Here is a 25227-nt window from a genome sequence, read left to right as displayed (position 1 = left end):
TATATTAAAGTAACCATTCCAATTGAAACTACATAATTAGACACGATACGTTTCTTTATTTTACGAAATAAGACAATTTGTAGGCTAGGCTACTTACCCAGATGTGGCTTTCCTTTTCTCTTCAGAGTGAGACTGAGGACAGCTGAACTTCAAAAATGTCTTCGCGATCGTCCCGAGCTAACGCTGAACATTAATTGCGAAAATTCGATGGTTGGGTAAAAGGCACAATGCCAACGGAGTGCCAACGTTGGTTCGTGACGGTTATGCGATGGTTGGGGTAGAGTAGTAGTCCAATGTTGTAAGCTACCGATGTTGGCTCCTGACGATTACGTGACCGTTGAGCTAAAGTGTCATCCCATCAGTGTGCCAACATTGTCAGCAGACGGTGACTGTCGCCAACCATAGAGACCATGAGCCAACGTTGGCCCAACTACCGCATGTTTACTGTACTTTTGATTTTAGTACCTTTTTGTTGTCCCGAATCATAGCAATCCGGTCAAGTGATAGTCCACATGTTTCGTTTAAAGAATCAGTAATGACTTTATCCATTAAGTGTTTCTGTTATAGTGTGCATAAGTGGGAAACAATATGACGCAGAAGTGAACAAATGGGCAAATACAAGACAGTAAAATGTAGGGGTGTTTTAGGAAATGACCACCATTGCGCTATTGTACAAAACTCTTCCTGTACAACATTGACTTGTGTCGATGTGCGAAAATATTTGTAGTCTAGTTCTGGAAACGAAGCAACGATAATGATAAAATGTTTACCAACAATGATAAACAAAGTTTGTAGATGCACATGCTGTATGACTACATAACCTACGGAGCAGAAGGCTGAAATCACGACTGCCTTAATATGTAGCAACAGGCACAAGAAATTTTAATAGGAGGAATTATGTTAAACTGGTCATGAGATTATTGGAGCTGTTGAAACACAGGAATATATTTAATGTTATTGTGACACTAATATATAGGCTACACACATACAAACATACACATATTATATATATATATATATATATATATATATATATATATATATATATATATATATATAAAATAAATAAATATAGAGACGTACAGAGAGAGAGAGATTGTGTCTGTGTCTATATATTAGTGCGTGTGCGCGCGCATCTGAACTTGTTGCATCCTGAAGGAAAGTTGCATGAAAATCCCGGCCGGCATTAGCTGCTAGAGTGAAGTTACAACACATCTACGGCCATATTTCATAAGGGATGAATACAATGAGCATTTGTTGGGCCCGGTTTGATATTTTTGGGCTGCTGAAATTCAGGAATTCGTTTTGGATGTTTTCTGTAGATACTAGTGTCTTAAGTGGAAGAGACAGATTCCAGCTGAAGCCATGAACCATTTCTTCACGATGCGAGTCTTCACGGTTATGTATCTCTATATACAGTTTCAGGATATTGCGTTACGCGCATCTTATGAAGTGAAGAGGCAAATAGAATTTGGCGGAATTCCCAGTTTTCCAAAAGTACAGGAATGCTATAATACTCACACACAGCCAAGCTTGTTTAAAAGACATTTGAACAATTAGTTTGTGTGCGTTTATTAGCTGGTGTGTTGTTGGAAAAAAAAAACGGTTTAATCACTGTACTGTCCATTACCCCCACATATACAGGTCTACTGTCCAAACTCCCAAGGTCCCTCCCGTTTTCCCCTCTAGTGCTGCCTCTGAAATGAGTCCCTCTGTGGCGCTTCAGGATGAGGGGACTTCCTTTGGAGAAGGAAAAATTAATGGAACCACAAGCCCTGAGAGCATGAGGTGAGAGTCAGTACACATTCTAATTTGTTAACTATACCTTTGCCATTAATACTTTGTCGAGTTTTAATATTTTCTGCAATTATTTGTTGTTTTTATGTCAATGTACCATATATTTGTCCTCATGGTGTTCTGTGCAGACTGCATGGACTGTGCCTGTACTTTATTAGAAAGTGGTTTGTTCTGATTCCTTTTTCCAATTGGTCAGTTTGCATTCTAGCGGTGACAATATTCCTTGATATACAACAACAGGAAAACGGAATTTTTGTACATGGTTTTGACATCAGTCTGCATTGGGTGGCTGTCGCTATTATTGAACAGATTCATTGTTTGATGAATTTAAGGTTAGTTACTTAACTAGCCACAAAAACTAAGCAGAAACCAAATTTAACAAGTTTATTGCTTACTTGAAACATCAGTCCTGCTGTGCGTAACAACGCCCCCTAGAAATGCCAATGTACATGATGTTCATAACATAAACATTGTTGCTTAATAGAGAGTCCAATCCACGTTGTAAGACAGGCAAATAATATCACTAACAAAGTGGCCACAAGGCAGAGAGCTCACTAGATTCATTGGCAATCATCAGGAAATGGTGGAGAAAACTGGTGTGTGTTCAAAAAGAAATGTGCGCACCCTCTGTTGCAAAAAGACTTCAAGGACTCTGACTTCACTAACATTTATTTTAAATGAAAATGTGCAATATATCCAAATATCCAAAATAATATAATAATTAAGAATAATAAATTTAATCCAAAATAATATCCAAAATAAAGAGAAGTAGAGTTCTTGTAGTAGGCAAGCATTTGATCTCTGCTGCGTATTCCATGTGAATGGTACAGAGTAAAGTCTCAAAAGTCTGCTTGTTTGATACTACTTCCAGCAGCACTGTTAGATAATGTTATGAATGTATTGTAAGAAGCTTGGTACGTACTTTAATTGGCAGAATACAGATACAGATAGACGTCTCTCTACATCTCTAGTATGTAGTATTGTATTATTGTATTGTGTTATTATATTATAGTACTGTATGTGTCAGTGTCTGAAGTGAATTAATGATAATGAAAATAAATATTTGAGAATAACAATATTTGTGACAAATATTGTCACAAATATTGTCCAGCCTGTAGTGTCTCAGGGTGTACTGGTGAACTGACTGGAAGTTCTCTTAACTGGAGTATGGGGAACAGAAAGAATTCAGCCTTTTAAGCAACAGCAAAACCAGGAAAACACGCATATACATTAAAAATCACAGGAAGGAACTACATGGAAAACGAATACGGTCACACTCACGGTGGGTAAAACAACACACAACAGTCTATCGCCGCAAGGCATGCTGAGGAGCTCCGCCCATAACAAGCAACCAGGTGGTTTTATAACAATATAATAGATATAGAGATCTACATTTTAGGAGAAACTCAGAAACGCTGAAATTCTAAATAATTTACCCTTGATGTTGCCTATTCATAGATCGGAGTCTGCATGTCCCAGAGGAAGTTGTGGGTATTCAGAAGGATAATGTTCTGGCATAGAGCTGATTAGATCCACCCCCAGTAACTGAATTTAATTCCAATAAGTAACCAGTATCATGCTCAATTTCTCACGTTTATAACAAACCAAATTTCATGAAAATCGGTTCAGAATTAAGCGAGTTAGTCAATTTTGTAGAGAAGTCTGCATCGTTCAATACACATATTTGTTTACTACAGTGGATCTTGACCGCTCCAATATATCCAATAGATCTTGACGCATAGCGGCGACATACATCAGCAGCCAATGAGGCATCTATGTTTCTATATCTATAGGTGTAGCAATGCTGTTGATCCAAGTCAAACCCACCAATAGAAACTCCTCTCTCATCCATCAGTGTAGATCCCGCCCATTATGTCCAGTTCAACTTGCAAGCAAAACTTTTTGACTTGTAACCAAAGAGGACTGGTTCGCAATCAAAACTTGATTTTTGATTGTAGTGTGAGAAATTTGCTCTGAAAACTGTCTTTTATGCTTGCGTTAAACAGACACAAAAATAACTTCATAGCCTTTAAGTTGCAACTGCAAAATGAATCAAAAAAAGACAAAATTATCAGGTGCACAAGGCAGGAAGCAGCACAAAGAAGAGGAGCAGAAGAAAGAGCAGTATAGAGGTAAGAATCACCACGATTGTGCGCATTAGAAATGTTTAGTTGAGCTTTTCTTCTAAAGACTAACTAGCCAGCTAGTTAACAGGTCTTCCATCTGCTGACATTATCCGGCTATCAGCCGATTGATAGAATTTGGTCTATCAATGGTAGGAGCCAGCCAGTTTAATTCCATAATGGGCATACTGCTTACATTTGTTTATGTAAAATCATCACATGATTATACCTCATTTGATGACGTGATTGTATTGTACCTTGAGTTAGCTATATAAATATAGCCTATGTTCTTCCAGTTAGCTAGCTAGCAACTAGCTATCTTGTTCACAGTTCATGTAGCCTACAGAGCTTTGCATTTTATGCCATTAAAAAAAAAAAAAATCCATGATTACTTTTTTCTAATGGCTGCCTTTGCTGTATGCACTGTAAGATTTTGCCTAGTTAACTAGCTGTCAGTACAGTAGTCTTTGATTTCAGGCCATGGCCGGATCTAGAGGTGGGCATTGCCCACCCAAATTTTAGCATTGCCCACACAAATTTTCTGGCCAGAAGCGTGTGTAGGCTATATCTGTCAGAGTAGTTACGCTTGTTTGGAATCCTGTAGACGAATCACTTTTTTCTCCCCCCCCAGTGTCAGTATCAGTGGCTAGCTGAGTGATTTCAATCTGTTCCAATTTCTGATTGGTTGGATGGACACTACAAAACTTGGAGACGGAAAAATTAACTGACAGTTCTACAGTGCATGGCTCTTGATTGAAGACTAGATCATAGCGACATTTTTCTCATATATGTCATTTAAAATTGACATTCTAAAAAAACATTGCACATTTATTTTTTTGACAGTTTTACTATTATTGGTTTTGTGTTGTGCAGTATGAGGGGCGTTTCTGGTGGGGTTTAGGACATTGGCGACACCTAATTTAGGATACCTAAATTTCATCACAGCACCCCTAAATAACAATAATAATAATAATAATAATATAACTTATTAGCATTTTCTGAAATCATTTTTAGCCCTTTTAACGTTATATTTTGTGAACTTGTCTGTAGAGACGGGACACACAGTTGCAGGTTCAAATGGCTTTATTTAAACAGGTTTATACCACAGCTTGGTTAAATACTTGTTGCTGATTGGCTGGCGGGGTGTGCATTATTCCCTTCCCCATTATTTCACTTCAGGGTGGTTAACAGCCCCTTGGCCCTGTGGGGCCGCATCACACCACCCTGTCGTGGTTTATTTCCATAGAACTGCACCGCCAGTCGTGCTTTATTCCTTACTTAGAAAGTGTCTGGTTATAATTCCAAGGTGTGAATAGTGTCAAAGAACATTAGCTGACGTAGTTCGCTAGAGATTATTGCCTAATGTTGGTTTTCTGAGTTAGTCTGCTTTCAATTTAAATAATTTCTTACCTGGCTAAATTACGTGGAGGACTTCTGATATCCTGCATAGTCACAGTCGAACAGCCAAGCAGCGATTTCTGGTTCCTATTAAACAACTTTCTGCTAATGCAGCGGCAGCTGCTCCAGAATCAAAGGCATTGGGTCCGGCGCCTTCGCATGAAGTGCCGAGTTCAAGTAGTGCATTTTCCGTGTCCACTCCGCTTTGACACATGATGTTCATAGTTCATGTATATATAGTTAGTTCATAATTACTTCAGGTAGCCTGGTATTTACAGTTTTTCTCAATTGCTCTGGCTAATGATATTTAATATTTTCAGAACAAGTGCAATACTCACTTTTTGAAGGTTAAGCCAAAGTAATTGAGAAACTGTAATAACACATCGACATTTCAACATTTTCCAATCTAAATGATTGGCTGTAGCAGATGACCTATCATCAACAAATATTGGCAGATAAGCCATGTTCAAACACCCTCAGTAGGATGCAACATGAAGCGGGATTTGAACCAGAAACCATGCAATTCCCTATCTGAGATACTGCCGCCCCTTATATCTTACATTTCTGTCAAGTTATAGGCTGTTGGTAGCCTATCGGCTGTACTATGCATTTTTGATATGCTGTAAAAAGAAAATGATGCATTGGTGAATAAAAATTGCCCACCCCAAAACTATAATTGCCCCCCCAACTGGGGAAATCTAGAACCGGGCCTGTTTCAGGCTGTAGCCAGTGTTTTTATTTTTGCATGCCTGTGTGTGTACACTGTGCACAAATTCTTGGGAGTGAGTGGTAGGCTATTTGACACATGTAGAGTACTTGAAATCTAGAACGTATTGCATTTCCTCATGTATTATATATCCATATAGGCCAAGGCTCTTGTTCATGTGTATTAAAAATGCAGACAACGAACGCCCCCTCGTGGCGCCGGGTGTGGACACACTGCTCCTGTGTGTGCTTATTCGTTTGGCCTCTTTTAAAATCCGACCACTTCCTCACCTCCACCACCGTACGCGCCTCTGGTGAAACTGCATTCATTGCAGTCGCCACTTTGAGTCACTCCGCATTTTTCCGTCGATTTGAAATGCCGCTAGTCTATGCCCCCCCCAAAAGGACATTTTTTGTCCTCCCCACCTCATCAACCATCACCTCTTTCTCCATGTCCGAATAATTTCTTTTCTTACGTCCTGCCGATCAACATCAATCTCTGCATTTCACTCAGATTTACCTGGGATCTTTATATGCTAATTTAAAGGCGTGTGTCTCGGTCCATATAAGAACAACTGTGGGATTGGACGTTAAGCGCGTTCATGTACGCATAGACTTGTCCCAATACTGAGTCAGCTCCTATGGCAAGCCGTTTTAACATTTAATAGCGAGACTAGATATGCATTGCAAATATCCGTAATTCAATTCTTCCTAGTCAAAATGAACATTTCGACTTCGTATCGAGACACAGCCATAATCTCACACTGATTTGATTTACGATAAGATTTATGAAGATCAGGCGTAGCCTACGTGGTGTTTGATAACTCCGACGAAAAATCTCCGCACACAAATCGTGAGATTGTGCGTACGCGTGGTCCTACGGCAAGTTGACACAAAGATTGATACATATGGCCCAAAGTGTTCGATTGGTGTCGTGTGCGATAGGGGAGAGATGAGGACACCCTGACAAACACTTAAATACGTCAGATGCTCCTTCCTTTCCCGAGTATGTCGGTTGAAATAATTAAAGTTACTTACCGAATCCATCATCAGCGTCCATCTGAAATGAGGGTGATCAGTTTTGTTTGTTTAAAAAAAAAAAAAAAAACTTTGACTTCTTTAACAGGTTTAGTGATGAAGCACGTTTGTTGCGATTCAGGTTATAAAGACCACCGTCAGCCGTCAGTCGGTGTAAAGAAAACCCATAATTCTCATAATGACGAGTGGTGGGGACTTAAGCAAGGAAAAAACTCAAGTTTATACGACAGCGTAGCCGACAGAACTGCGCTTAAGTGAAACTGAAACTCTGGCGTGGAGTGCGATGGAGGAGGGATGAAGATAACTTGGTAAACACTCAGGCAAGAACCAGTGCCAAAAACTTTGCGAAAGCAGGAAGACATTTTTGTGCAAGACCCAAGCTGTTAAAACATGCACCTCTTGTGATCAAAGAACAGTCTAAAATCGCGTGAGCTGCGGCATTCGATGAGGGAATCGCAGAGGGACGATGGAGGGTGTCACAGTCGACTTGGGTTTGGAGAGCATGTAACGTTCATGTCGCATTACTTTCACAAATGTGAACCAAACCTCCTCAACAAGTAAACTCCAGTAATTGTGCTTTTATGTGTTTATACGCAAAAAGGCATGAAGTGCCTTGCTTTTTTTTCTGTTGAGTTGGCTGCTGACTACATTTTGAGTGCTACACTAACAGCTTAAACACCTAGCCTACTGTTACAGGCAGGTGAGGGGTTTCTTAATATTTCCGTATGCAACCTGTCCCGCGCAGCAACTGATTGCTATATCATTACATGTGGTTATGATTCCAGCACTACTGTAGTGTTTTGGAATCGCTAGAACTTCAAGCTATGTTCGTTAGCTCGTTGGTTAGCGAGTAGCCGATACGGCTAGTAGCCGATGGGTTGAAATATTTACTTTTTTTATTTAAATTGCTTTTATTTTATACTGACCTACCCAGTGCGCTCTTATCAGGGAATAGTAATTGTATAATTTCTTCTTATAATCTCTTGATATTAGTGATTTTTAAATTTTAAATTAAATTTAATTTAATTTATTTTTTGGAGTTTGGTGTTATTTTGTCATGGTTTCCCTGTATACGGGTCCATCCCGTCCCGCTCTCTCTCAGAACTAGTTGGATATGAGACATACGTGGCAGAGTGCTCCGTGAGGACATAATGTTTAAAACATTATGTTAATTTGTAAACGCACACTAGGTAGAGGGGAGATTAACATGTTGGGATGTTTGCATTGAAATTTACAATCCTCAGTTTAGTCGATTCTAGTGTTTAAACCACGTTGTATGTTGCATTCCTTTTTGAAGTTACCGCTTTGCGCGCCATTTGAGGAGGTTTGCCCACTGCATTTGGGATTTGTAGTTTTTTATGGGGCGAGTCGCGAGATGTTTTTGTTAGTCGTTGAGAAGCACGGTGTTTCTCTGCATGGGAGACAGCCTGTAACTGTTAATGTTTTATATACCTCGCGGTTTGACCAGTAAAATGGGCCAGGGAGTAATTTTCTTTTGATACATCCTTCATCTTTAACCGTGTGACTGAAGGTGTATGTATGTACCTGCCTTGTGACATTAAACTGCAGGTATGTTTATGTAAACAATTACCATTATACGATCACAAAAGTATTTTATGTTAAGTTTTAATTTTCTTTAGTAAAATGTGCATGTATTTTATTATATTGCTCTGTGTATTTGATAATTGAGATTAATGAATAATTGATAAGATTGAGAATTATATTTTGACAATGTAGCTCAGAACAAGTTAGATATGAGAGAGAGGGAGAGAGAGCTGGAGCCGTGTGACTGAAGGTATGTATATTCCTGCCTTGTGACATTAAACTGCAGACGAGACCCCACCAGAGAACCTGTGTTGGTGATTCTTTTGTGGCGTACAGAAGAGATGGATATTAGGCTAATTGTAACAGTACATCTACATTACCATCACCAAAGTTCACGTGAACTCATTGCTATTTCAGACTTTGTTTTTCCGATCATGAACCACCACCACACACCCCCATCTGCCAAATTACTAACAGCCAAATACACACCTTACACTCTGTACTGCTAATCCACACTGTGCAGCCTCTACTGCCAAATCTGCACTGTACACTTTCAACTACCCCCAGGGCCCCTAGCAAGGTGGTCAAGATGCACCACCAATGACACACAAGTCAAACAGAAGTCTGCCACACAGAGAGCTGGTGCTTATATTATATAGACATTTGTGGCTGCTTTATAAACTCCAATTTCCCCTGCTCTCGTGTTCTTTTCCTCTCCTCACCCTCCTTCTTTAACAAGAGATCGATGGACAAACAGCCTGCTCTCCTTCTTGATCTATGCTGAGACACACAGTGCAGCCTCTACTGCCAAATCTGCACTGTACCCTTTCAGCTACCCCCAGGACTCCAGCAAGTTAAAGAGAAGTCTGCCACACCCAGAGTGCTGGGGCTGAAAGATGCTGGGCTTCTACTGTTTCTGTCTAAAGAGTAACCCAGTTTCTGAATTAATTAGGAACATTTTATATAAAAAACTACTTCACCCTGATTGTATAAATCTGCACACCCTTTCATAATGGGGGCTCTAGCTGTATTCAAACTTAACCAATCACATTCAAAATCATGCCTGTAGGCAAATAGCATACACCTGCTATCAAAGTATTCTGATTAAACCCTAATTAAAGCCAGCTGTTGCTGTAGGATTTGCTTGAATGTTTGGGGTTGCATACTGCTGGGAGAGCCATGGTCCGCAAAGAGTTGCCAAAGAAACTGCGAGAGCAAATTTCTGAAAAGTACCAATCAGGGGAGGGACATACGAATATAAGGCACTGGATGTACCATGGAGCACTGTCAAAACCATCATAAATAAGTGGACAAAATGTGACACCAGACACACATTGCAAAGATCAGGACGACACTCCAAAATTGATGAGGGGATGAGGAGCAAACTTATCAGGGAGGCTACTAAGAGGCCAACGGCAAGACTGAAGGAGCTACAGAAATTTCTGGCAGGTACCAGTCTCAAAAAGGAGCATCCAAGCCTGTCTACATTATGCCAAAAGATTCATTGTCACCCCAAACCATGTGTGAGAAAGTGCTATGGTCTGACGAGACAAAGGTTTAACTTTTCAGCCTAAATTGTAAAAGATATGTTTGGGTCAAAGCCAATAAAGCTCATCATCCAAGGAACACCATACCGACTTTGAAGCATGGTGGTGGTAGCATCATGTTTTGGGGCTGCTTCTCTTCAGCTGGGTCAGGGGCTCTTGTCAAGATAGATGGGAAAATGAACAGCTCCAAATATCAAGATATTTTGGCACAAAACCTCCTGGTCACTGTCAGAAAGCTGAGGATGAAGAGGAATTTCACATTCCAACATGACAATGACCCAAAGCACATATCCAAGTTGACCAAGGCATGGCTTCAGAAGAGGAAAATCAGTCTTGGAATGGCCCAGTCAGAGCCCAGACCTCAATCCCATCGAAAATCTATGGAATGACCTTAAGAGAGCTGTACACAAGAGATCTGAAGGAACTTGAACTTTGTTTGCAAAGAAGAGTGGGATAAAATTCCAAAATCTAGATGTGCAAAGAGACATATTCACAAAGACTTGCTGCTGTAATAAATGCAAAAGGTGGAGTGTCCGACACAGTGATGGGTTTCCCTGCAACCTCTCCTGATGCCCTCCAGCACACCTTGGTCGCCGCTGTGTCCCTGGCCTCCGACACACACGCCTCTCTCGTTAAATTGTTAAATTAAAATGCCTTTGAATCAGCTATAAAATATAAACATTCCTCCTCACCCTCTTGCTGTTTTCTGATGTTCATCAAAGTCCCCCCACCCCCCGATCTCAGGGGATAAACAGTGAAAATGAACACTTGAGAGGAAAGTAGAAATGCATAATTCCCGCTGTCTGACACTTTTTTCAGTCCTGGTTCATACAAAGCTGGAAACACTTGGGAATTAACCGAGTACACGTTTCCATTTGTATACAGCAGTTCAAAGAAACAATATTTTTGTAAAAATCAAAATGATGGCTTTGAGTGCAGACAATAATTTCAACTACAAATAGACACAGGTGAAGAGTAACAATCACTTACATGCAGGTGGTAAAAAGTCTTTGCTGTTCCTCCTCCTGAATGTCCCCCTCTCTGTGTTCTCTCCACCTCCAGCCACTGACAGAATGAAGAAACTACATTTAAAAGCTCAGTGACACAATATCCGATTTGTTAAAACGCCTCTAAGTTTATTGAAGGCAGCAAATAAATTCAGTTATCATTCAGAATCAGTTATATTTGTAAACTAATTAATAGCAAATCTTTGCACAGGTATGGCAGGTATCCCCTCTACACTGGCTGGTTAGATGTTGGCAGGGCTCCTGTCCGCTAAACGAATCCCCTGCAATTTCAAGAACTCAGCTACAATACCGTCTTCCCACACCAGAAAAGCAGGACATATTCACTTACCTTTTGACTTCAATTTAAGGTTTCATAAACCTAATTTATAGGTATTGAAATTCATATAGAAAATTTGGAAACTGAATTTAATTAGAATTCATAGCCACATTTCTGCACTGCAAAAGTGAACAAAAACCAATCGGACTGTCAGGACTCAGGCAAGGACTCAAACTGCGGACACGAGAGCTTCCAGTTCCGAGGGGCTTTTAAACATAACACACATTTATCTTCTACATTTATATAAATTAACCAATAGCGTGTTAATCTTTTAAATATTATAAACAAGCTGGTTAAACGAGGAGTTTAACCAGCTTGGAGGAGGTTAAACTTCAGAGTCTGGCAATGCACACTAGCTGAGTATAATTTCGTTGGAAAGATGCTTTCACATCAATCCATAAAGGATAGCAACACCTGTTTCCAATTTGTGAAATAAGGAGCCTATCAGAACAGTCAGGTGCTCCGTCCTTTCCCGACTGTTTGGCTTTAAATCATTAAAAATTACTTACCAAATTCAGCATCGGTGTCCATTTCATATTAGAGTGGTAGCAATCAGTTTTGTAAAAAACTGGTGAGCCCACTTACTTAGGTTTGGCGTAAAAACGAGCATGTTTGCTGCCGCCAAATTCACGATTCAGATTGTAAAGACCAGCATCAACAGGTGTAAAGAAAACTTATAATAATGAGTGGTGGTGATTTAAACAAAGAAAAAAAAATCTATGTTTATATGTTCATTGCATAGTTGTTGCGTCCTCTGCTAAATACGACTGAACTGCGCTTAGGTGAAACTGAAAGTGTGCGGACAGTACGAGTGCGATTAGGAGAGGGTCTGACAGACTCAGATAAGAGCCAGTGCCTAATCTAACATTTTTGTACAAGACCCGAGCTATACAGGCACATGTTTTGACGCACGGACCCGTCCAAGATCCCATGAGCTGCGACATTCGATAAAGGAAGCACAGAGGGACAGTAGAGGCTGTCACAGTCGACTGGGGTTAGGGGAACGTGTACCGTTACTGTGGCGTTACGTTAAACATACGAACCACATCTCCTCAACAAGTAAATTCACAACCGTGCCGTTCTAAATACAATAACTGTGCTTATAAATGTGTTTATACGCAAAACAGCAGCTGCAAAAACTAAGTAACCTGCTTTCAAACTGATTTTCTGTGGAGATAACTGCTGACGACATTTTGGGTGCTACAGCCAACAACTTCGCTCCTAAAAACCCAGTGTTACTACAGAAAATTCAGGGCTTTTTTTCCCCATATTTCAGTATGCAATCTGATCTGTGCAGCTTTTATCATTACATGTGATTCCAGCACCACACCACTACATGCACATTACAGGCATTTTAGCAGACGATCTTATCCAGAGCGACTCACATAGGTTACCGTTTTTGCATGTCATTTATACAGTTGGATATTTACTGAGGAAATTCTGGGTTAAGTGCAGAACTGAACCATCAACCTTGCGGTCACGAGTCCTGCTCCTTACCACTATGCAACACTGCCGCCCCTATGCATGCGGACATGCTCTCTGTCTTCCACTCCTACATGTCACCCAGCGACTGCAGTCCTCTTTACACTGTAAAAATGTTTGTAGAAATTTCTAGAAGGTCTTCTCAGATCATGAATCCCTGCCACACACCCCCAGCTGCCGAATTTCTAACAGTCTAATACACACCTTACACTCTGTACTGTTAATCAACACTGTGCAGCCTCTACTGCCAAATCTGCACTGTACCCTTTCAGCTACCTTCAGGGCCCCAGCAAGATGTTCAAGATGCACCACCAATGACCCACAAGTCAAAGAGAAGCCTGCCACACAGAGAGCTGGGGCTGGAAGATGTTTATTGCTTCTCTCAAGGTGAGACTTATATTTGTGCCTGCTTTATAAACCTCCAATTTCCCCTGCTCTTATGTTCTTTTCATCTCTCTTCTCACCCTCCTCCTTCTTTAACAAGAGATCAATGGTGCTCTCCTGCTTGAGCTATGCAGAGACACACTGTGTCTTTAGTAAATGGTAAATGGACTGCATTTATATAGCACTTTTCTACTCATTTGAGTACTCAAAGCACTTTACAGTTATATGCCTCACATCTACCTTCCAGTGGCAGAGGCTGCTATACAGGCTTACCAACTGGCCACTGGGAGCTGTTGGGGTTTCAGTGTCTTGCTCAAGGACACTTTGACACTCTGCCAGGATGAGCCAGATTCGAACCAGGGACCTTCTAATCTCCAGTCGACTGCTCTACCTCCTGAGCCACTGTCGCCCCAGTTTCACTTTCTTTCAAGCTTCACAGTTTAACATCAAAGAACTAATATCCCTAAGAAATGCAGGTGTAGATTAGGTTTTCAGTCTCACAGGAAGACTAAAGATATTCTTTAGGGTTACCCAATAACCCCCATGTCTGGCCGTATAATCCCATGTATTTCCTTCTTCTGACTGGCTTCATCATCATATGTATTGTGACTGGCTGATTGGCCACATAATGTCATGCTTCCACCTCCTTCCCTTCCTGCTTTTCCCAAGTCATCACTGAGAATTTCTCAGTTGTCTTTCTGATTTAATTAAACATAAAATGAATGGATTAATGATATGCAGTGTGCCCTGTATAGATGATATGGAACTGATAGCTTGGCTGTGTGCAAGCGGTTCTGTTGCAGGTCATGAGTTTTGGTTGATGCAGTACCCATCTATGTCCAGGTGAGGGCAGTCAAAGACAGGGATTCTTTCCAGATTAAAGATGTTCAGCCAACAGCCTTACCTCCAGGAAACCCCCATCACAGGCCAAAATTTTCTGTCTCTCTGTCTCCCTTCATCACACCACCTCCTTGCCTGGATATCACACCCTCACCCCATCCTCTGAAGATCACTCTTTTTTACTTCACTGTCAGCCTGTATGACTGATATAAATCAAGCTTTACATATTGTACCCTAATTCAGATAGATGCTCACTGCAGCAAATCAGGATGGGTATGTTGCTCAAGGGTATAAGTGCCCCATATAGGACTCATGTAGCATTGAGAGCCGGGTCCAGCTTCTTGTCATGGGGAGATCTTTCCCATACAGGGCTGGCATACCCAGTCTTTGGATATCACATACATTCCCTTATCCCATCCCCTGAAGATAATTCCTTTTAATTTAACTGTCAGCTTGTGGGGCAGATATAGACCACCCTTTACATATTGTAATCTAATTCAGATAGATACTCACTGCAGCAAATCAGGATGGGTATGTTGCTCAAGGGTACAATAGCAGTTGTCAGGGGCTCAGGCAAGGACTCAATCGCAGGCCAGAAGTGCGTCGGTTTCCAAGTCTGGTTTGACCACTAATGAAGAACATAAACGATAAAGGGTTTTTTTATTCATGAGAATCGTCTAAAAACTCATTTTTTAAGCAAAAAACTTTCACCTGACTTGGACCTAATTCATACCTGAATGGACAGTGTAGCATAGTGGTAAGGGGTAGGGCTTGGAACCGAAAGGTTGCTGGTTCGATGACCCACTGGCACACTGCTGTTGTACCCTTGGGCAATGTACTTAACTCAAAATTGCCTCAGTAAATATCCAGCTGTAAAAATGAATAACATGAAAAAACCCCACTGCAACCTATGTAAGTTGCTTTTAATAAAATTGTCTACTAAGTGACAAAAAGGTAATGATCTCTTATTTCTTTTATTTTTTAAACAGTTTCAATCAAATGGAATTTGGAACAGCAATGAAACCCCAAGAAATCAAAGATAAAAAGAGTAAAAAGTCCAGATACCTATATACAGTATATACATATATAAAATATTCTGTACTGTGAGATAGTCAGAATGCTGTCTATGCCCTCACTCATTCTCACCCCACAGATACAATCTTCACAGATTTCTCTCTGAAACTGTGGACAATATGACATAACATAATATGACTAGATTCACAATAGAGGCACTCACAGACCAGACTATTACGCCATAACGTATATGTATTATTATGCAAGTGAATGTAATGCTATTTCCACTTCACACATAAAACAGGACACTGCAAAAGGATTGTACAGTGTCCAATTCGATTCGAACCTTCAGCCCATGATGAAATCCAGACGATTTCTGCAGAACTCCATACTACTCCCTTCATTAAATAAAACAAAACATATTTAAAAAGGAAGACTGAGACCTCAGACCAAGGCTCACTTCCTCCTCCAGTATTACTGTTGGATTTACTCTGAGCTGCTGAGACACAAGAAGAGATGAAACTTTCTGTACATCACCACATTGACAGCTCTTCTACACTTTCTCTCATAGTGTAGCATAGTGGTTAAGGAGCAGGACTCATAACCGAAAGGTTGCCGGTTTAATCCCCGCTGGGACACTGCTGCTGTTCCCTTGGGCAAGGTACTTAACCCACAGTTGCCTCAGTAAATATCCAGCTGTATAAATGGATAACATTGTAAAGAACTGTAACCTATGTAAGTTGCTTTGGATAAAAGTGTCTGCCAAATGAATAAATGTAAATGTTATCTGTAGGGGTTTGGAAGTCACCTGTTTAGCTGCTGCCATTCCACCTCCTGCTGTTCTGCCCCCTCTCTGGTTTAAACTGTATTGTTCAGGATACAATACCATTTTTAAAATGTAACTTGATTGAGATTTCAGTGGGTAAGAGAATGGAGAGAGCTCCTACTTTCTATTGCAAGGTGGTGACCAGTTCTGACTTATACTGCACCAGTCCTGTTGTTTTTCTTTTCTTGGTCATGGTTTGCAATTTCTTTCTCTGCTATCCTCCACCATACAGACATTAAATATTGCCAATGTAACTGACTGACTGGATGATCGATGGTTTTATCTGGACATTTGAACTGGCACATAATTCCAGAAGAATAACACTCCCAGAGTATTTCCTGGGTTGAGGAATTTCCAGTCTGCTGAAATCACATGGTTTTCCCATCTGCTTAAGTGAAAAAATTCTGTCTCCATCTGTCCCTCCATCACATCACCTCCTTGCCTGGATATCCCATTCACACCCTCATCCCATCCCCTGAAGATCACTCTATTTTTACTTCACTGTCAGCCTGTGTGACATACATAGATCAACCTTTACATACCATACATTCATTCAGACAAATGTTCACTGCAGCAAATCAGGATGGGTATGTTGTTAAAGGGTACAATATCAGTGCCCCACGTAGGACTCAAACCTGCAACCCTCTACTAATAGGTCAAGTGTCCTAACCAAAACTTTGTCCTGCTAGCCTGGTCACCAGCCATGACTCCATCCTGGCAGCCTGGTCCTTAGCTGCCCCCCTGTAGTATTTGACTGCTGTCCATCTGCCTCAATGGCCCATTGTACAGAGTCTGGTCCCTGGCCATGACTCCATCTGTCAGGGCTCCCGCCCTCTAGCTGTTGTGTTTTTGTTTTTCCCTGTCCATGTGCCTTTGTTTTCCTTGTGTTCTAGCCCTGCCCCGCTCTCCGCCCTGTCTCCGCCCACCTGATTGTCTCCACCCGCCTGCCTGCACACCTGCTTCCCATCACCTAATCAGCCCAGCCCTATATCTACCCTGCTTGTCTCTGTGTTGTTTGCCAGATTGGGGGGGGGGCGACAGTGGCTCAGGAGATAGAGCAGTCGACTAGGGATTGGAAGGTCCCTGGTTCGAATCTGGCTCATCCTGGCAGAGTGTCGAAGTGTCCTTGAGTAAGACACTGAACCCCCAACAGCTCCCAGTGGCCAGTTGGTAAGCCTGTATAGCAGCCTCTGCCACTGGTAGGTAGATGTGAGGCATATAACTGTAAAGTGCTTTGAGTACTCAGATGAGTAGAAAAGCGCTATATAAATGCAGTCCATTTACCATTTAGATTGTTTCAGTGTTTTCTGCCTGTCTCGTTTTCCTGTTTGGATTTTGCTGGTTTTTGCCTGCCCTCCTGTCCTGATTGCCTGATCTGCCTGCCTTCAAGGTTTGACCCTGCCTGTTTCTGTTTTTGATCCTTGTTTTTCCCCTTGGACTGCCTACCTGGTATTTTGACCCTGCCTGTTTTTGGACTGCAGGCTTGTTTGACGATTCTGCTACTAAACGCCTGGAATTGGAGCACTTGTGGTCCGCGTCTGAGTCCGTGCCTGAGTCCTGACACCATCTTGTAATCATAGTACAGCCCCCACCCCCTGTAGTATTTAAATCCTCATGAGTTTTATAAAAATTATGCCTTCCATGAACTGCTTTACAACACAAACACGATATATGTTTAATATAAACATACATTTGAAGTGTGCAGTGTTACTATCGGGAACAAATGGGAAAGTATTCATTTTGATTATATTTCGTTTCAAACAGTGAAATGAAATGGAATTCATAGCAGCACTGAAACCACAAAACAACAACAACAATCAAAGAATGCCATAGTATTTATTTTTATATTTTTATAATTCATTTAAAACATAAACATAAAATGGAATTTGGAACAGCAATGAACCACAAAAAAAATGGGAGACAAAAGGAGTAAAAATTCCAGACCCATATACAGTATGTACATATATAACAAATCCTGTACTATGCAAACACTCAAAACGCTATTTATGCCTGCACTTACCCACCCCACCTCACAGAAACAAACTTCAGACTGAAATAAATGACACAGATGCACTATAGAGACAGTCACGCACCTGACTGTTACACCATTCATGTATTATTATACAGGTTATTTCCACCTCACATTTCTCTAAGTCTTCTCCACTCTTTCTCTCACGCTGTTCTTTGATCTGGTCTTTCAGTGTCATGGACCATCTCACTGGTCTAATGCTACCATTCATCTCCACCACAATTTTTTCTGTATTTTCTTTGCCATATTTTCATTGCTGTTTTCTGCTGTATTTTCAACACCAGTCCTGTTGATTTTCTTTTCTTGGTGATGGTTTACACTTCCTCTCCCTCCTATCCTCCACCATACAGACATTAAATATTGCCAATGTAACTGATTGACTGAATTGTTGACTGTTATAACTGAACATTTTAACTTGAACATAATTCCAGAAGAATAACATTCCCAAAGTATTTCCTGAATGGAGGAATTGCCAGTCTGCTGAAATCACATGATTTTACTATGTCCTTAATTGAGAGTATTAATTTTGTGGTTAATATGAGTTAATGTAACCATAACACATTTTAGTTTCTGTTTCAGTTTATACAAATGGAGAGTCAAAGGAGATTAGTTTGAAGTTTTTACATTCTTAAAAGGGATAAATGAAATGGACTGTAGTAACTATTAGTTGTGTCAGCAGAACAAGAGGACAAAGGTGGAAATTAGCTAAGGTAAATTTCATTCTGATACTAGGAAGTATTTTTTTCCACTCAGAGAGTAATAAATGCATGGTGTTTAGAGTGGTCAAGACCACGCTTCACACAGTCCTAAAAACACTAAATGACAAGCAATGCTGGGCTGAATGAGACTGTGTTGGTCATTGTCATTAAACTTACATTCTTAACAGTTTCCCTCCTTAAGCACAGAAAAGTCCCACTCTGGGTTCTGAGAGGACATCTTCCTTTCACATTAAATTACAGTTTTCCTTTGTCAACTCATGGAATATCTCACTGTTCAGCTGCTGCTATTCCTCTCCTTCCCTGGTTTGAATGTCATGTCTGGAAGTTTGGGTGTGGGACATAATACCAGATTTATTTTGTATTTTTGTTTTTCAGCAGGTAGGGGGACTATGAGAGACAAGAGATCCACTAACTCATGGCATGGTGGTCTCTTAAATCCAGTTCTGATTTACTTTGCATCAGTGCTGAAGTTTATTCTCTTTTGGTGACGGTTTACACTTCCTACCTTTCACATTAAGCTACAACCTTTTTTGCTCCCTCTCTCCCGCTCTGCTCTGAGCTGTCTCTCCCGCTCTGCTCTGAGCTCTCTCTCCCGCTCTGCTCTGAGCTCTCTCTCCCGCCCTGCTCTACGCTTTCTCTCCTGCTGTGTTCTGAGCTCTCTCTCCCGCTCTGCTCTGAGCCCTCTCTCCCGCTCTGCAGTGAGCTCTCTCCCGCTGTGCTCTGAGCTCTCTCTTCCTCCCTGCAATGAGCTCTCTCTCCCGCTTTGCTCTGAGCTCTCTCTTCCGCTGTGCTCTGAGCTCTCTCTCCCGCTGTGCTCTGAGCTCTCTCTCCCGCTCTGCTCTGAGCTCTCTCTCCCGCTCTGCTCTGAGCTGTCTCTCCCTCTCTGCTCTGAGCTGTCTCTCCCGCTCTGCTCTGAGCTGTCTCTCCCGCTCTGCTCTGAGCTGTCTCTCCCTCTCTGCTCTGAGCTCTCTCTCCTGCTCTGCTCTGAGCTTTCTCTCCCGCTCTGCTCTGAGCTCTCTCTCCCGCTCTGCTCTGAGCTCTCTCTCTCTCTCTGCTCTGAGCTCTCTCTCTCTCTGCTCTGAGCTCTCTCTCCCGCTCTGCTCTGAACTCTCTATCCTGCTCTGCTCTGAGCTCTCTCTCCCGCTCTGCTCTGAGCTCTCTCTCCCGCTCTGCTCTGAACTCTCTATCCTGCTCTGCTCTGAGCTCTCTCTCCCGCTCTGCAATGAGCTCTCTCTTCCTCCCTGCAATGAGCTCTCTCTCCCGCTCTGCTGTTCTCTGAGAGCTCTCTGTGCTTCCAAGAGCATCTCATTGGTATAGTGGCCTCCTCCATTCCTCTCCACCATCCTGTCAATCTTCTCCAGCAGCTCTGTGACCTGAGCGCGGTCAGCCATATTTTCATTGTTGAACATGTGATATCCACCATGGCAGCGGCTGATGAGCTCTGGAAGCTCACAGCTGTGCTGTAGAGACTCCTCCATTTGTTTCCTTTTCATCTCATCTCCATGTGTGAACAGCACTATTGAATATTTTAGAGCATTCTCACCAAATGTGTTCTCAATCATATGCAGCATCTCTCTCTCCTCTTGAGTGGAACTCAACAAGCGGAGGACGAGCAGGAACACATGGGGTCCCGGGGCAGACAGGGAGATACACCTTTTAATCTCACTAACGGTGTCCTGATTTGAGATGTCCATGTCAACTAACCCTGGAGTATCAATCACTGAAACACTTCTCCCACCCACCTCCCCTCTTGCTCCCTGACACTGATGGGTTACTGATGATGAGGCAAATTTCCTCTCCTCTCTCCCCAGGATGGTGTTTCCTGCTGCACTCTTCCCCACTCCAGCCTTCCCCAGCAGCACAATCCTCAGCTCAGAGAGACCCGGAGCAGGAGTCACTCCAATGACTGCAAAAAAAGAAAAAAATCACAATACACAGCGTCCCTGGTACTATCATTTTCTGTACTAATCAAAACAAATAGCATCTTGTCTCCTTTGTGAGGAGTAGCATTAGGCAGAATTAGTCATCAGCCATGAATTGTTCCAGTGTCTCAGGATAATATTTTGGCATGGTAATGAATCGTTCTATAATATAATTCAGTGTAATGTAAAAGTCTGACTTGATGTTATACTGAATTAATGCATTTCTTTGCTTACTACATTAATTAATAGCTACTAACCATTAATAGCTAAAATAGCTTAATAACTAAAACCATCATAAATAAGTGGAGAAAATGTAGCACCACAGAGATATTACAAAGATCAGGAAGACCCTCCAAAGTCGATGAGAGGACAAGTTGAACACTTATCAGGGCGGCTACCATGAGGCCAACAGCAAGACTGAAGGAGCTACAGAAATTTCTAGCAGGTACCAGTTTCTCTTTGCATGTGACCACCATCTCTCATATTCTGCACATGTCTGGGCTATGGGGTACGGTGGCAAGACAGAAACTCTTTCTTAAAAAGAAAACCCAAGCCTGTCTAAACTACGCCAAAAGATTCATTCAGTCACCCAAAACCATGTGGGAAATTTGCTATGGTCTGACGAGACAAAGGTTGAACTTTTCGTCCTAAATTGTAAAAGATATGTTTGGCACAAAGCCAATAAATCATCCAAGAAACACCATACCGACTTGGAGCATGGTGGTGGTAGCATCATGCTTTGGGGCTTCTTCTCTTCAGCTGGGTCAGGGGCTCTTGTCAAGGTAAACGGGATAATGAATAGCTCCAAATATCAAGATATTTTGGCACAAAACCTGCTTGTCTCTGTCAGAAAGCTGAAGATGAAGAGGAATTTCACATTCCAACATGACAATGACCCACAGCACACATCAAAGTCAACCAAGGCATGGCTTCAGAAAAGGAAAATCAAAGTCTTGGAATGGCCCAGTCAGAGCCCAGACCTCAATCCCATTGACCTGTGGAATGACCTAAAGATGTCAGGGCTCAGGCACGGACTCAGATGCGGACCATGAGTGCTCAGGTTCCAAGCATTTATTATCAGAATCGCAGGAAGGCAGGCGGATCAGGCAATCAGGGCAGAAACAGCAGGCAGAGACAAAGTCAAAGAGCAGGTGAGGCAAAAAAAAGACAGAAAATCCAAACAGAAAACCAAAGGCAGGACTAAGACAGGCAAAAACACTGTAACAAACTAGCAAACAAGACAGAGACAAGCAGGGCAGATGTAGGGCTGGGCTGATGAGGTGATGGGAAGCAGGTGTGCAAGCAGGCAGGTGGAGACAATCAAGGTAATCAGGTGGATGGAGACAGGGCGGAGAGCGGGGCAGGGCTGGAACACAAGGAAAAACAATAAACAAAAGCACATGGACCACAATGACAGATGTGTAGAACACAAAAAACAACAGCTAGGGGGCCAGAGTACTGACAAAAGAAGCTATAAACAGGAGATCCCCTCACAATTTGAAGGAACTTGAACTTTTTTCTGCCAAGAAGAGTGGGATAAAATTCCAAAGTCTAGATGTGCAAAGTTAATAGAGACTTATTCACAAAGACTTGTTGCTGTAATAAATGCAAAAGGTGCTTCCACAAAGTATTAGTTGGGCAGACTTATGCAATCAGGGTGTTGTAGTTTTTTTTCCCCTAATAATTAACTCTTCTTTCTTTCTCTGGATTTTTGTTTGTTGGAAGGTCATATTAAAGATGGAAAGAGTCTGAAATTTATGTTGTTATTTCTGTCTTTACATTTCAAAAATGTGCAATCCCATAAGGGTGTGTATACTTTTTATATCCACTGTTATCACTTACAGTCAGGTGGTAAACCTTCTTTGCTGCTCTTCCTCCTCCTCCTCGGTCGGCTCTGCTCCTGCTCTGTTTCCTCCTCTCCACCTCCAGCCACTGAAAGAATGAAAATATTGCATTTAAAAACTGAGTGACACAATATCTGATATATCAAAATAGCCTCGAAGTTTACTGAAGGCAGTAAATAATAATTCTATTTGAATCAGTTATATTTGTACGTGAATTGTTGTACTCTGCCTCACTTGTAAGCAGTGTTGGGGTCGTTACTCAAAAAAAGTAATGTATTAGACATTACTTGCTACTTTAAAAAAATGTAATACATTACTTCTTTACTCTCTATGGAAAGTAACTCGTTACATTACTCGTTACTTTTGCGTTACTCAGCAACAGCCTATATCCAAACCTTAAACCTTAGGCCTACATGTGCACACATATAACAAATTCCTATTATAAAAAGGAAGACAACACAAGTCTTTCTTTTATGGTCTTTAATAAAACAGGCTATCACAAAGCCGACTGCAGAGTTGGTGAAAACCTAAAGAGCATTTCACAGAAAAAATGTCATGGCAAGAACAGTTAATATGTCCGAATAACGGAACAACTTTCAAGTGGGCCATATCAATGCGGCACTGGCAGCAGGCTATATGTCTCAAAAAAACAAAAAAATTTTAAAAATTGCCGATATCAATAGCCTGTATAAAACAAAATAAGCCACTTAATAAAAATATGAATTGCCTCAAAAATAGGCCTAGTGTTCAGCTTGAATGGAAAACATCAAAAACACATCTAAACTGGGAAAGAGCTGTTGTGCGATTGACTGTACAAATAGATTCAACAAGAAATCGGAGCTATCTTTTTACAGACTTCCTAAAGCTAAAGAAAAGAGAAGCAAAGGGATCGCCGCAATTCGCAGAAACAACTGGAATCCAGGCACTGATACATTTAGCTTACAGCTTTCCAAATAAAAGTTTTAATAAAATAAAAATATTTGTACAAAACTGTCCACATACAACCAGAGTATCCATTGGTGTCCTCGTCACTTTAATTTCGCAAACAAATCCCGCCTTGAAGTACGACCAAGCTTTTGCGGAACATTCTAAAACGCTTAAGGTGAAACGGCTTAACGTGGCTTAATGTTCCAAAACAGCGATCAATGATCACCAAATTTCTCTCGGACATCTCTTGTCACAAAAAATAAAAACTAAAAGCCAAGGAATATGGTATTTAGGCCGACGTTATTGTGTTGTCTTCTTGCTTTTTTGCTAGTTGATCGCTGTTTGGATAATTAAGCCACAAAGCGTTTTCCTGAAAACTGGCGTCAATGGAGAATTTTGCTTTTCTTGATAGGAGGGTGTTTATGACATTTGAGATGTCAGACAAATTTGGTGATCATTGATCATTGTTTTGGGACATTAAGCCACGTTAAGCTTTTTCCTTATAATGGGTGTTAATGGAGAGGAAAACGCTTAAAGTGAGATAACAACCATACTCCTAGGATTTCGGTTTTGATTTTTTGACAGGAGGAAGTGTTTCTGACAAGAGATGTCCGAGAGAAATTTGGTTATAATTGATCGCAGTTTTGGAACATTAAGCCACGTTAAGCATTTTAGAATGTCCCGGCCTTTGTATGCCTTCAGACTTTGCTTTGTGTATTTCCCCACCGTCGAAATCAGGTACATACAAATGTCAGGAAACCCGATTCCTGGCGACATGTTAATGTCCACGGACCACTGGTTCGTTGGTAAGTTGTAAGGATCACTGTCGAGTCCAACTGCCTTTAATTTAGCCAGATAATCGTTTGTTTTACTCCCGCTTTCGCAGTTTCCCCTACTAAAGGCAGCCATGTTGCAGCATGTTTTGCCGCTCAGTCCGACTGAGGGGTTGTATTCCAGCGGGAAAGTGACGTCAGTGCATAACCTCTGTAGGAGAAAACAGTAATCTTCGCGCGCACTGTTAGGAACTGTAATGTGATACTGAATTTAGAACAGTAACGCTTTGCATTTCTGCGTTACATACAAATGTAATGTGATTACAGTTACTTTGTAAGCAGTGTTGGGTTACTTTGTAACGCGTTACACCCAACACTGCTTGTAAGTCACTTAAGATAAAAGCAATAAATGTAAATGTAAAAGTGAATTAACACAAGACTTTGTACAGGTATGGCAGGTATCCCTTCTGCAATAGTTGGTTACATGTTGGCAGGGCACTTGACCACTAAAGTAATCCCCTGCAACTTCAAGAACTCAGCTAGAATACACTCTGAATACATCAGAAAAGTTAGACATATTAACTTATTTTTTAACTACAATTTAAGATGCATAAACTGAAATTACAGGTATTGAAATTCATATTTAACCATTGGAAACTGAATTCGATCAGTTTCAGATTCAGTTCAGACATACAATAATTCAAGATGTGGCATACAATTTCAATTTGTTTTGGCACTAATATCACTCCATGGTGTTTGAAAAAAAAAAAAAAAAAAAAAAAAAACAACTTATGGCCACCTTTGGACATTGCAAAGTGAACAAAAACGAATCAGACACAGGAATAATGAATATTTAGCATATTAGAGATATAAAACACCGTAAAAAGAAAATCTCAACTGAAAAAGAAAAATATAATTTGACTCTATTTCAAATTTTAAGAAGCGCAAACTGGAAAAGAGCTGACAGGAT

General features: G+C 41.1%; 1 protein-coding gene across 1 annotated transcript in view; it reads right to left on the bottom strand.

The window, feature by feature from the left end:
- LOC118786645 (GTPase IMAP family member 9-like) overlaps positions 1 to 25227 on the bottom strand; it is a 36214-nt gene that overhangs the window by 9507 nt on the left and 1480 nt on the right. The window contains exon 2 of the mRNA XM_036541840.1: positions 20056 to 20697. Coding sequence (XP_036397733.1) covers positions 20056 to 20697 — 642 coding nt within the window. The remainder of the gene's footprint in view (positions 1 to 20055; positions 20698 to 25227) is intronic.

This window comes from Megalops cyprinoides, chromosome 1, assembly GCF_013368585.1.
Source record: "Megalops cyprinoides isolate fMegCyp1 chromosome 1, fMegCyp1.pri, whole genome shotgun sequence".
NCBI classification, from domain to species: Eukaryota; Metazoa; Chordata; class Actinopteri; order Elopiformes; family Megalopidae; genus Megalops; species Megalops cyprinoides.
Note: the sequence above shows the minus strand (reverse complement) of the source record. Positions and strands in the feature narration are given on the sequence as shown.